Genomic DNA, 13,212 nt, shown 5'->3' with positions numbered 1-13,212 from the left:
AAGTAAATGGATACACATATGCATAGGCACCATATTTGGCCAACAGAAATAATTTTATATAGTTACTCAACCTGTTAGAAATAGCAGCCAGAATTCTGTTAAAGCGCAATCTGCTGTCTTAAAAAAAAAACCAACCATCCACATTGGGCAGTCTCAGCTGGAACACTTTTCATCTTAAGCCTGCTTAATTAGAGATGACTTAATGTGGTTAAACAACAGCAGGAGATATACAGCAGGCAGTGGAGAGAGTGCAACATACCTAGACTGTAATGCTATACCCTATACTATTAACTGTTGTTATGTTAATATATAGTATGGGCCTTAACTAAGCCCATACTATTCATGACTTATCTGGAACATTGAATTTCTGGATCACATTTTGTTGCTTGACCAACTACCTACATGACACAAGTCTTCTTCATCAGGGCTGACATACAACTAAACAACAACACAATATTTTCTTAATTTACTATAATAATAATAATGGCGATGACAATGATGATGATTAACATTAATAATAATAAACATTAATATATTTTTCCATGTATTATTAATAACTCGTTCTCAGATTCTTCTGAGACAGTAGTTGCTAGACACAAAAAAATACTTGCTCTTTTATATTTTTTCCTTTTCTTATATTACTTTTTTTCTTTTCATTTTTCTTGTCTTGTGTTGTTGAGCTATTGTTTACTTTTTTTTATTTTTAGCTTTTTTTTTATTAGCTTATTGGGTCATTGGATTATTTATGCTATATTCCTAAAATAATTGTTTCTCAGGGATTTTTCTTTAACTGTAGTTAGATCTCATAAAGTCAAAACATAGGTGCTCTTTTTTAGTCTTTTTTTTCTTTCTGCTTTTCCTGGCATGCATAATGTCTGCACTTTATGGCTGTTAAGTCCTTATTGAAAAATATATATGAGGGCTATAAAATATAGTCTCTTTTACACCTGCTTCATCTTACTAGAAAATTCCTAATTAACAAAGTACTTTGTAAACTCATTTTTAAATATTATTATACCTGGTTTACTAAATTTCCAAACTATTTACATTCAAATACTTGTATGACTTACTGAGGCTGGTATTAACATGTGGATGCTTTCCTAATATTAGTCACCCTGCCGTGGAATGGAGAGTATCAGCAGGTATATAGATTGAAATAAATTGAGTAATCAAGCAGAATGTGAGCCCATGACTTAGGATCAGCAATCTATCCATCATATTTCATAGAGATATCATGCTTCAAACATAGAGGAAAAAGGGTGAACAAGAAATAAAGCCAAACACATTGTTAATTCTAAATTCATTCGTATTTTGCCATAGTGCTTCTTATAAAGTGTACCAACTGTGAAATGATGTCTCATGAAGTGAATGGGAAATTTGGGTCTTCATTTTATCTTGGAGTTTTAGTTTCTTCATATTTATATCTTATAAATGTTTTATTAATAAATATTCATTTCACTCAAAACAACATTATCTATTTTTGGTTACAGTCTGGTGTGTGCAGTTAGTTATGTCACGGAATCTGGTGATAAAATGGCTTTCCGCAAGTTCTTCAAATTTCAGGTGAGTTTTATAAGTAAAGCTAATCTTTTCTGATTAGCTAGGTCATAAAAATATCACATGTTTTTCATATTCTTGTAAGCACTCATTGTTTTTAAGACATCTCGTGTAATAAATAGGGCAATCGTATAAATATAGATCTCCAGTCTATGATGAAAATGTAGGTAAAACCATTTGATATTGTCAAACATTGTTATTATGAAGACATTTCATACACACAACATGGTGGAATTTGATATAGTTTATTAGCTCTTTATGAAAAACACTGGCAAACAATTGCCAATATTGTCAAGTAAAAGAAAGCACATTTTTTTGTGCATTAGATACAGTCTATTAAATGAAATTGAAATCTGAGATGTTCAAGTGATAAGCAAAAGTACTCAGATATGTGTTATGATTATGGAAAGCCTATTCCCTTTCATGTGACAATATCAAATTGTTTACATACTTTTTGCAGTCTTAAATGTTAAAGTATATTAGCACAATGGCTTGTATGCAACCATCTGATATAATATTACCTGTGTTTATTAAATGAGTTGCTAGGCAGTTACCTTCAATGTAATGCTATGTCAGTAAGTGAAAATTGTGAACAATACAAATCAGTTTTGTGCAGTGGGGCCTTATGTGAAGAACATTATTTATTATTTCTTTTTTAATAGACTTCTACCACTGATATAGAGAAAACAAAATAGGTAATTTAAGAATTTGGTAAAATCTTCTGATAAAATCTTTTATAAATTTTAAGGTGCTAACATAACTTTGAAGAAACACATCCCATATAAAAACAATAAAATACTTCGTGTCAAAACTAAGGTTTCAATTCATTCAGAAAATATCTTAATAATAGCGTACTTTTTCCACTATCTTATCAGTGTTTTTCATTAAACTGTGTGTTGCTTTTGTTATTGTTTTATTATTATTATTAATTTATTATTGTATTAGTAAATATCTTAGTCACTCAGGCAGAATTCATGCTAGGCTGCTTCAATGAGTGGAGTAAATTTGAAGAAATACAAATCAAAGCAGTTGAAATGTCAAAAAAGAAATAAGACTCATCAGAATTTTAGGAAGGAAAACAAGTAGTGAGATTTCTACCTTTTCTTAAGACATTACCAACTACAGTAAAAGTGAAAGTAGAAAGCTCCTCCAGGATGATATTATTTTTTCAATAGAATTAAAAATAAATATGAAAATATTTCAACCTCTACTTCTCTTTAATTTTTATTTACTTTTTTTTAATATTAAGCATGTGATTGCAGTATTGATTTTAGCTTTGACTCTCTAAATGTTTTTTTTACAGGTCTTGAAACCCCTTGATGTTAAGACAAAATTTTATAATGCTGAAGTAAGTGTTTTCTTCTGTATCATCTGTTACCTTTTATGGCATCTCTCATGTGAAATAAATTCAGGGAATGTTTTCTAATATCTCCTTTGGAATCTTAACAGATTTGTAATGTTTTATTTTCCCATTCAGTTCTGTCACTTACTAAATATATCCAAATAACTTTGGTGAATCTTTTTATCTGCTTCTTCACATCAATGTGAATTGAGTGAGAGAGTCACTAGTGAACACTGAAGTCACTGAAGATAATGGCTTTGGTGAGGGATTGAGATATATAACCTCAACTGAGGAGATATAGTTGAAGAGAAGCTGGTAGTTTAAGGAGTTAGGAGAACAATAAAAAGAACAGATGTATTTTGGGGATTGTGGGAGAGAGGCTTTGGGTCAGAGTGACTAGAAGCTATTGTCGATATCCAGTTGAATGGCAGGGAAAATGGAATCTATGTAAGCACAGCCACCATCCTTTAGGATTAAGTAATAATAGAAAGTGTTGGCAGGACAGCAGTGATGGAGTTGACAGATCTGTGCCTAGGAGAGTAATAGGATGTGAGTTTGCATGTGACAAAGAAATAAGTGAGATTTGAGTTGGAACAAAATCCATGGAATAACTAGAGGAGGAAAATTGTCCAGAGGGTTTCCCTTTTTTTTCTAGAATAAGGCTGGATCTCCAGTGAAGGAAACCAAGGGTTAGATGGTGATATCAAACTAGGTGGAATGATGTGCCTCCTACTCAGAAAAAAAAAAGAGAGAACTTTTTATGCCATTCATGATAGAACTACATTATATTAGAAGAGCAACAGTGGGGTTCAAAGGATTGATATGTTTTTGTTATAGTAGTAGTAGATGTGAACATTAGATATGTCATCCCTAATGATGAACTTAATAGTCTGAAAACTTATAATTGTATAAACATAGGAAATATGTTGACATTTATTAACTACTCAGTACAGAAAATAGTACAACAAAAATAACATCATTTCATATAGAGAACAGTTCTTCACTCTTTAGAGATAAAGAACTTCATCACTGAACATACTTACTTTACAAAGTATAGATACATCTAACTATAGACTACTTCTATAACATTGTTCAAACTCCTTGATAACTAGACAGTATCTAAAGAAATGCAAACTCTAACCAACAATTTTTACATATCATCTCTTCTGTTACTACAATAGCTTTTGCTTTCCACACTTTGCTAATTTCATTCTTCCCTACCAAAACAAAAAATATTTTCACTATCATTTTTGAAATCTCTGCCTCTAATTTTATTTATCTTTCTCTCTTATATCTCACATTTATGCAAGATATCTACATGGGTTTTTTTTTAATCTGTCTTGTTTTAATATTCAGTAAAGAGTGCTCTGCTAATCTATTGAAATATTATGTTTGAATATCTACAGATATTGCAAGGATAAGTGTCTGTAGTCTTTAATGATTAGCATTTGTGGCTGCATTCAATTACACATTTATCAACAGCTATGAATGCTATTTCCATTCAATAATTTGCAGTAAGGTTATCACCATACAGAACATCAAATGCTTTGAGGCAGCCATATGTGTTTCAGGATTTAATCAAATTTGTTGCATCTTATTTGCTGTATACATTTTTCATAAATTCCCTGAAAGAGATAAAATAAATTTAGAATCATTCATACAAGAAAATGATATGATTGAGATAAATGAATCCCTGGTCTCTTAAATACAGTGAAATTATATATATAATTTATTCTGTTTCATTGTAATTTAGTATTAAAAATACAATTTCTTCATCATCACGAACACCACCACTTCCCACTATTACCTTCCGCATCCAAAATAATGACCCACTGACAGATAAGCAACCTTCATTTACCAATCTACCCTAACCACTACTCCCCTGAAATCTAGTACTTTTCCTATGTCTCTTTACAATTACTACACCTACAATCTCATCTGCTTCTTGAAACATCCCATGTTTCCTTTGATACTTTGATATACCTATCTTTTTCTTTTAATTATTCCCTCCTTATTCTGTTGTGGGTTTGTTTTGTTTTTTTGTTCTGAGTCATGGTATGGAATACAGAGCCCTTCACCATTTCTTTTTGAATAACCTCTGAGACTTGTAGCAGGGAAACAGAGGAAGAAATTAATACACCATCACCTACTTGTCCCCAAAAAGAAAATAATTAATAAACCCTTTGGACAATTTCCCTCCTCTTCGCCAATTATCCATGGATAATTAGTCAAATGCAAATCATTTATCCTATTCCTCTCCAAGATACAAATTTCCCAATCTCTGTCTTCAATCTATCTTTGCTGTCCAGACAACAGTTCTAACTTCATTCCAAAAGCTAATTTCTGTGCTTGCATAGATTCCGTCCTCCCTGTCACTCACCTCTCACCTGGATGTGTATAAGTTATTCTCAGACCAGAGACCTTGTCTAAATGCTTACGCCACTGAACTCTATTAAAGGCATTCAAACCCATAATACTAAATGCTTTTCCTAATCCTTCTTTACCAGAACCACAACCATATGGAATACACTCCCTGTTTATGTTTTACAGAGCATACGTATGCTATTTGTCACTGCCTTTCTTCTTCAGGACAGAAAAAAAAGCAATTTCTTCGTATGGTTTTTTTTTTGTGTGTGTGTCCCTTTTTTTTTTTTTTTGTTATCCATTGCTCCCAGTTTTTTTCATCAAATGTACATCTTAGCCATTTATATTATTTTCTTTCCTGTTGTTGTTTTAGAAAATCTTGTTGCCCATAATCACAATGTGGATAGATTTAATGAAACAGTATCTTCTGAGCATAATTGTAATTTACTATTTCTGTTCAATTGTCTGAAAAATCAATACACCAATATCTTATTTGATTTGCCTCTTTATATATTCTAATTACTTACTTCAAACTATTAAAATTATTAACTGCATTAATCCCCCCAACTCTTTCTCTCTCTCGCTCTCTTTCTCTCTCTATCTATCTATCTATCTAGCTATCTCAAGCATACTGTGAATTTATCTTGTTTCTCTGATTTTACATCTTTCTTCATTGATTTTACATTCTTTTTTTTACCATGCTTATTTGAGTTGAAAACTCTTGAGGTATCTTACCAACTAGTGTGGCCCTTTGTCAGCTGAAATGCACAGGACAGAGAACATCACAATTTAAAGCTAGGCACTGCCTTTTCTGGTTGGATGCCCTTCTTTGCATTAGCCATTTTGCACTGTAGACTGGGAGAATTTTATCATGTCACCAATATTAGAGAGAACTAAAGAATCCCCTACTGCATCAGTTTTTATTCTTAGTTACTACCAACATAAGAATAATTATTGGCACTGCAATTTACAGACTCCATGTCTACATCATTTGTTCTTTTTATGCAAAATTATAAAATTGCTATGAAACCTACTATATGGTAGTGCTTATATGGTAGTTAGTTTAAGAGAATACTTTAACTACTTAATGCTAATACAATTGAAATTATGATTAAAACTGATAATAATCTAGTAGAAGATATAATGCCCATCATATATATATATATATATATATATATATATATATATATATATATATATATATATAGAAAATCATTGATAAGAGAACAAACATTCAATTCAGGCCAACGACTTTATATAACTCCATGCTTCTATACATTTCATCATATACAAATAATACCATGGCCTTCAACATATAAAAGAAATACAGATATAAGCACAGAAGGTAAAAAATATATGTGCACATATAAAAATACAAAATATATAGAAGGACCTGGCAAGAAAAATTATATACAAATCAACTAAAATAGATATTAAAAAATGAATTGCTAAAACATATCAAGCAACTAAAAAATTTTTTACCCCACAATTAAAAATATATCAAAAATAGTTTGTTTTTAAAAATGAAGCAATCTATGGTAGGTCCAGTATTCAAGGAGCATAAGAGAGAGCCAAAAAAAAGGTAGGTCAAAAAATCTATGGCCATTTTGGGAGTTCACTGCCATGTCCGATTACAATATATGTGTATGATAGGCATCTACTGAATCCACTCACAAAGCTTTGATTGTCCTGGGGCTATAGTAGAAGAAAGGTACCATACAGTGTGACTGTACTTGAAACCATGTGGTTTGGGAGCAAAGTTTTTAATCACACAGCCATGCCTATGCCTATAGCCTGGTACTTATTTTATCAATCCACTAGTTTATAAGACGTAAGGGGACACAGCATAAATAACATCAACATTTCCTTTTTTGACCAGTGTTAAACATAAAAACAGGCATGGATGGACACATACATAACTTCAAGCAGTTTCCATCTATCAAATCCACCTTATTCTTATTCCATATTCAATCTCACTCTTTTACACTATGGGCATGTGGCTTCTACAATAGCCTATAACTGTCCAACTAATATGAGAGTGGAATGATATATATGTAAACTATATACAATTGATTCATCAGTATTTGTTTTATACTAATGGTGCTTTAATATTTATATATTTTATATTGCATTTTTTGTGAACAATAGTATCACTGGTCAAGTTTATGAAGGGCCAATCACTGGTTCATGACATTTTCTATAGCAAGAGTGACAAGGAAGTTATCTGAGCAACTTGTAAACCGTATGGAATCCTACTGTATATGTGAATGTGTGTGCGTGTGTGCATGAATATGTATATATTTAAACAATATACAGCAGCAAAGGGTGTGGACATTGGTGAGAAAACTGGTAATCTGTTGCTTTCACACAAAAAAAAATTTTGTGGTATTTATTCTGCACAGGTTGCTCAGATAACTTCTTTGTCACTCTTGCTATTGGAAATGTCATGAACCAATGATTGGCCCCTCATAAACTTGACCAACGATACTATTGTTCACAAAATGCAATATAAAATACATAAATATTAAAGCTCCATTAGTATAAAACAAACATTGATGAATCAATTAATGTTCACAGCCTCTCTCTCTCTCTCTCTCTCTCTCTCTCTCTCTCTCTCTCTCTCTCTCTCTCTCTCTCTCTCTCTCTCAATTGATTGTATTTATTTTCAAAAAGATAATCAAAAACAGATTGCCACCACACTGAAGCCTAATCTCAGAAGTAATGTTATGTCCAGGAGGGAAGTAGTAATAAATACTTAATGACAACCAGATGCAGTGGTGGTGGTTGTTATGTGTTGGATTCCTTTCCATTGGCCAACAGCCAAACCTGGTCACTAATTGACACTTTTTACATGTTTTTTTAATGCTTGGCTTTAGATGCACATTATTAATCTTGGTTTAAATGGAATTTTTTTTCTTTCCCTTCTGTACTTACACAGAAAGAACAGTTTAATCTGATGTCCATGTGCTGAAGGTGGGGAAATAGTGTGCAATGAAGCATATAGTTTTAAGTGGTGAAAGAGAGAGCAAATTATAAAGATAAAGGTTATTAGTTTCTAAAAATAGATTTATGCTAAATGAGGATCAGAGAAAATTAAACTTAACTGAATTTGTTTTATTATGCATAACTGTCATGATACAATAAACACATTAGAAAGAGTAGAGGGGAATGGTTTCAAATGGGGTAAAACGGCCAGTAAAACATTGATCTTTTAATTCTTGTCATGGTCTCATACTTTGGTCTAAAAATAACTTTTCATATTTAAACTACTGCTATTAAATAACGGAGTTGAATGTCTAAATATGTTTTTTAATTGGAAAAAAAAAATGAGAGAAAGAAAGAAAATGGAAGGAAAAATGTGGACTTTTTTTCATTTCCATTTTGAATTTTGAAATATTTTTAATTATTGCAATGTTCATTATTATTAGTATTAACTTAATTGCAGTAAAGTTGTAGATGTAAACGGTGAGGAACTAGCCTATATTTCTTATTCAATCTTTCATTGATACTGAAATCTAAAATTAAAATATTTGACATGTTCCAATTATAAAACCTTGAAAAGCCTTTCATTTATTTTGGTTAGCAGTGCCCCTATCCAATTTGTTCAAAGTAATCAATTATATTGCAGTCAATCTTTCATTTCAATCTGTAGAAATTTCTTTCTTTTGTCTCATCATCATCATCATCAATTTATGTCCATTTCCCAAGCTAGCATCACAGTTCATGTCATTTCTTATAAGGGAGTCATTGCTCTCATAGATTAGTGGTCAAATGTACCATTTGGTTTAGTTTCTATGGCTGAATGCCTTTCCTATTGCCAACAGCTTTACAAATTGCACTGGGTGTGTATTGTTGTGGCAACAGTCCTAGAGAGTTAAGTCCTTAAAAGGACTATCTAAAGGAGCTCACAAACCAATGCCATCTCTAATAAAGTGAGAGTACTATGACGGCAGAAAGGCCAGAATTGGTATGTAAAAGGAACAAGTGTGTAAGTGTATAGAGAATACTTAGTGACCTAAGTCATGTACTTTTACATTGGTGACTATAGGAGATAGGAGAGGGTGCAGTGGCAGTAGAAATGTTAAAATGCAAAGCAAGCTAAAACAAGACCTGATGTAGAAAATAGAAATAGAAATCTGTCTTGCTATTTGCATTTACTCTGTATCTTGAAACAAAGAGAATACGAGTAGGTAAAAATAATTAACAGTGTCAAGAGCATTAGCAGTGACTGAAGCACATCACATATAACAGTGACACCAAACACTAACTCACACATCAACAACAAGGACTCTTGTCAAACATTTTTGCTTTAAAAATCAATCATAAAGTATTGTGTAAAAGCAAAAAGAAAATTGCATTCTATCCAAAATTAACCTAGCTATAGCTTGAAGTCATTTTAAATTAAATAATAAACTTACAAATTACTAAGTCTGATAATACATCAATTACTTAAAATATAATTATAGAAAACCTATTAATATTACAATTATCGCCTTTCTCCCCAAAAGCCAGGGTTGTCTAAATTTCAAAGAATTTCATCCGTCCCAATCTTAAAATGTTCAGTTTGTCATCTTTTGTTTAATAATCACCAAAATCAAGTCAGATGGCCAACTGGCTATAAATAGATCACATAAAATAAATGCTGTGTTAATTTGAAAATAATTTTAGGAACTTTTTTCATTATGTAGCGATATTGGTTTAATATGAGGTTAAAAAAAGACCATCATTTATTGAATGGATTACACAGAGAAAAGGAAATGCTATCAGTGTCATTCATTTGTTGTGAATTAGAAAAGAATTTCAAAGGAAGCAAATTTTTCATAAGAGACTGAATTTAATTAACATGGATTAATGTGTTTAACATAAAAACAATACATAACACTTTAAATTTTTTGTAAAAACTAGTTATCACAATTTATAATAATTATAATTGCTTTGTGAAAAGAACAGACAGAATGCTAATGTTTATGTTATAAAGCTTTATCTTTGAATTTACATTTCATTGCTCGGTTGTTGCACATAACTTTTGCAATATGTGTTTGTAAACTAAAATCATCATGAACTAAAGAGCCTGATATATGGCAGAGAAATATATGTCATCAGAGGAGAGAGAATCTCTTTTCAGACAATTTTGGAGATCTTGTATATTCAGTTCTTAACTTAGACATCTTTTAATTTTCTCTCTCTCTCTCTCTCTCTCTCTCTCTCTCTCTCTCTCTCTCTCTCTCTCTCTCTCTCTCTCTCTCTCTCTCATCTCTCTCTCTCTCTCTCTCTCTCTCTCTCTCTCTCTCTCTCTCTCTCTCTCTCTCTCTCTCTCTCTCTCTCTCTCTCTCACAAAATAAAATTTATATATTTAATCCCTAACTGTGAGTCCCAGTACATAGATTAGCTGCTTGTAGACTTGTTTAGGAACTACTTGTGAAGTTCCTAACAAACCTACAACTGTGATGTTACCACCAAGGATTCTACAGGCAAAATGCAAAGGTCTTGTTGGACTCAGTTATAAATTAAATATGCTAACATTCAGATTTATGACTTTGAGTGACTTGACAATATGTGTGTGTGTGTTTATACACACACATAGGTATGTGTGCCTGTGTCTATATTTGTATGTGTTTATTGCTGTCTGCTTATGACCTCTAACTTAGTAGTGTGATAAATATATATTGCTAAATTAAGTACCAGACTTTTTAAAAAGTAAGTACTGGATTTAGTATGAATAAGAAAAAAAGTAAAGATGTTCAAGGCAATATTCTGGCACTGTCTTGAATGGTTACTATTACTTGTTTCAACTTAATGAGTGAAACAAGTGAAAGATATATACGTATATGTGTTGGTGTGTACACACATGTATCATCATCATTGTCATCATCATTTTAACACCCACTTTCCCATGGGTCAGACAGAATTTGCTGATGCAGTCTTTCTATGGCTGGATGCCCTTCCTGTCACCAACATCCACTGGCTTCCAAGTAAGGTAATATTTCTTCATGGCCAGACATGTTTTCATGGAAGATTGGAAGCAAAGGTCACAGCTTGCATGACAACTAGGTCACAGCTTGCATGACAACAATTCATAGATAGATAAGTAGATAGATAGATAGATGAATAGATAGATAGATAAATAGATAGATATATCACATGATCACATGACCAACCAGGCTGTCAGATGTTGTTACACATCGTTGGTCACATTGCGTTTTTGCGTTATTTTAGCCTTCAAATGACACCACCCTGCTGGCTAGGTTAGCAGGCCAATATATACATATATATATATATATACCTGATGGGCTTCTTTCAGTTTCCATATACCAAATCTACTCACAAGGCTTTGGTCAGCTCATGGCTGTAGTAGAAAACACTTGCCCAGGGTGCCATGCAGTGTGACTGAACCCAAAACCATGTAGCTGAGAAGCAAACTTCTTACCACACAGCCATGCCTGCTTCTATTATATATGTACACACACACACACACACAACTGTGAGTGTGAAAATGATGAACAGATTTTCTTTTAAACCTGTTATATTAGAGCCACAACTCTATTCAATTTTAATCTTTTTTTATTAAGATTTTTCATATTTCCTTATATATTTCCTTATTCAGTCCCACTGCATGGCACCTTGAGCAAGCGTCTTCTACTATAGCCTCGGGCCAACCAAGGCCTTGTGAGTGGATTTGGTAGACGGAAACTGAAACAAGCCTATCGTATATATGTATATATATATATATATATGTATATGTGTGTATATGTCTGTGTGTCTGTGTTTGTTCCCCCCCCCCCAATATCACTTGACAACTGATGGTGGTGTGTTTACGTCCCCGTAACTTAGCCATTCAGCAAAAGAGACTGATCGAATAAGTCCTAGGCTTCCAAAGAATAAGTCCTGGGGTCGATTTGCTCAACTAAAGGCAGTGCTCCAGCATGGCTGCAGTCGACTGAAACAAGTAAATGAATAAAGAGAGAGTCCTTAATGTTTAGTTTAGAACAATAGCATTTCTAAATCTATTAACCCATAAAAATTTCAAGACTTTGATCAGTCTCATCAGCAGAATGTTTGTGCTCTTTGTAGCAGGCTACAGAGAATCATGGGAACACTTATATCTAATGAAAATCATCATTATCAGATTTAAAATCAGTAAACACACTTTTACTTAATATCTTCTCAACCATCAGTAATGGACTTCTTTCCCTATCATGTCAAATAAGTCATCCAACCATACAAAATTTTCTCTTGAGAGGTTTTGTCTGACCCATGCAAGCATGGAAAAGTGGATGTTAAAATGATGATGATGATATATTTATATGGTGGTTGCTCCACCTTCACTGATGGTTGTTATCTCTTTATGCTTTCTCATTGCCAATGATATTTCTGGCCTTCTATCCATGGCCTCTCAGATGACTATTCAGTCCTGCTGTAGATATGTATTGTTTAAAGCATAAGTGACAGATGAAAGCTGTAACTTATTGTATGCTTCCAACTGATTAGGCCTGCACACATCACTACCTTTCTGCTGACATTGGACTTTCAGTGGATGAAATGACAAATGAGGTCACCATAAAGAAACATCTGTACATCACTGGATTAATGCGACAAACACTTGCATGACACGCATACCACTCTCTGAGTCTCTGTGGTTAGTATCTAGTGACAGGCTGAACCAAGATGACCAGTAGTCATGCGATTTTACATCAGAGTGTCCCTCTCTTAGCTGTTATCACAGCTAGGGGTCCCTCACTCCCAGTGGTATAACTTTGCTTCCTATAACTAACCAAAGGTATATCTGCATCCCTGCACTCAGATGGATTATTATCACATATGCTAGTTAACCTGTTGTGGGAACCCTGACAGGTACTACTACATCCAGTCAGCATAGACCTGGGAACAATAGTGGCTCAAAGACATTTCTACACACACACACACACACACACACGTGTACCCTCAACATA

General features: G+C 33.0%; 1 protein-coding gene across 6 annotated transcripts in view; it reads left to right on the top strand.

Moving 5' to 3' along the window:
- Positions 1–13,212, top strand: part of LOC115214751 (trafficking protein particle complex subunit 13) — a 332,050-nt gene that overhangs the window by 297,083 nt on the left and 21,755 nt on the right. For all 6 annotated transcript variants that reach the window (XM_029783770.2, XM_036505549.1, XM_029783771.2 and 3 more), the window contains exons 5-6: positions 1,491–1,563; positions 2,861–2,905. In XM_029783770.2, coding sequence (XP_029639630.1) covers positions 1,491–1,563; positions 2,861–2,905 — 118 coding nt within the window. The remainder of the gene's footprint in view (positions 1–1,490; positions 1,564–2,860; positions 2,906–13,212) is intronic.

This window comes from Octopus sinensis, linkage group LG8 (genome assembly GCF_006345805.1).
Source record: "Octopus sinensis linkage group LG8, ASM634580v1, whole genome shotgun sequence".
Lineage (NCBI taxonomy): Eukaryota > Metazoa > Mollusca > Cephalopoda > Octopoda > Octopodidae > Octopus > Octopus sinensis.
This window is presented reverse-complemented; position numbering and strand designations above follow the sequence as displayed.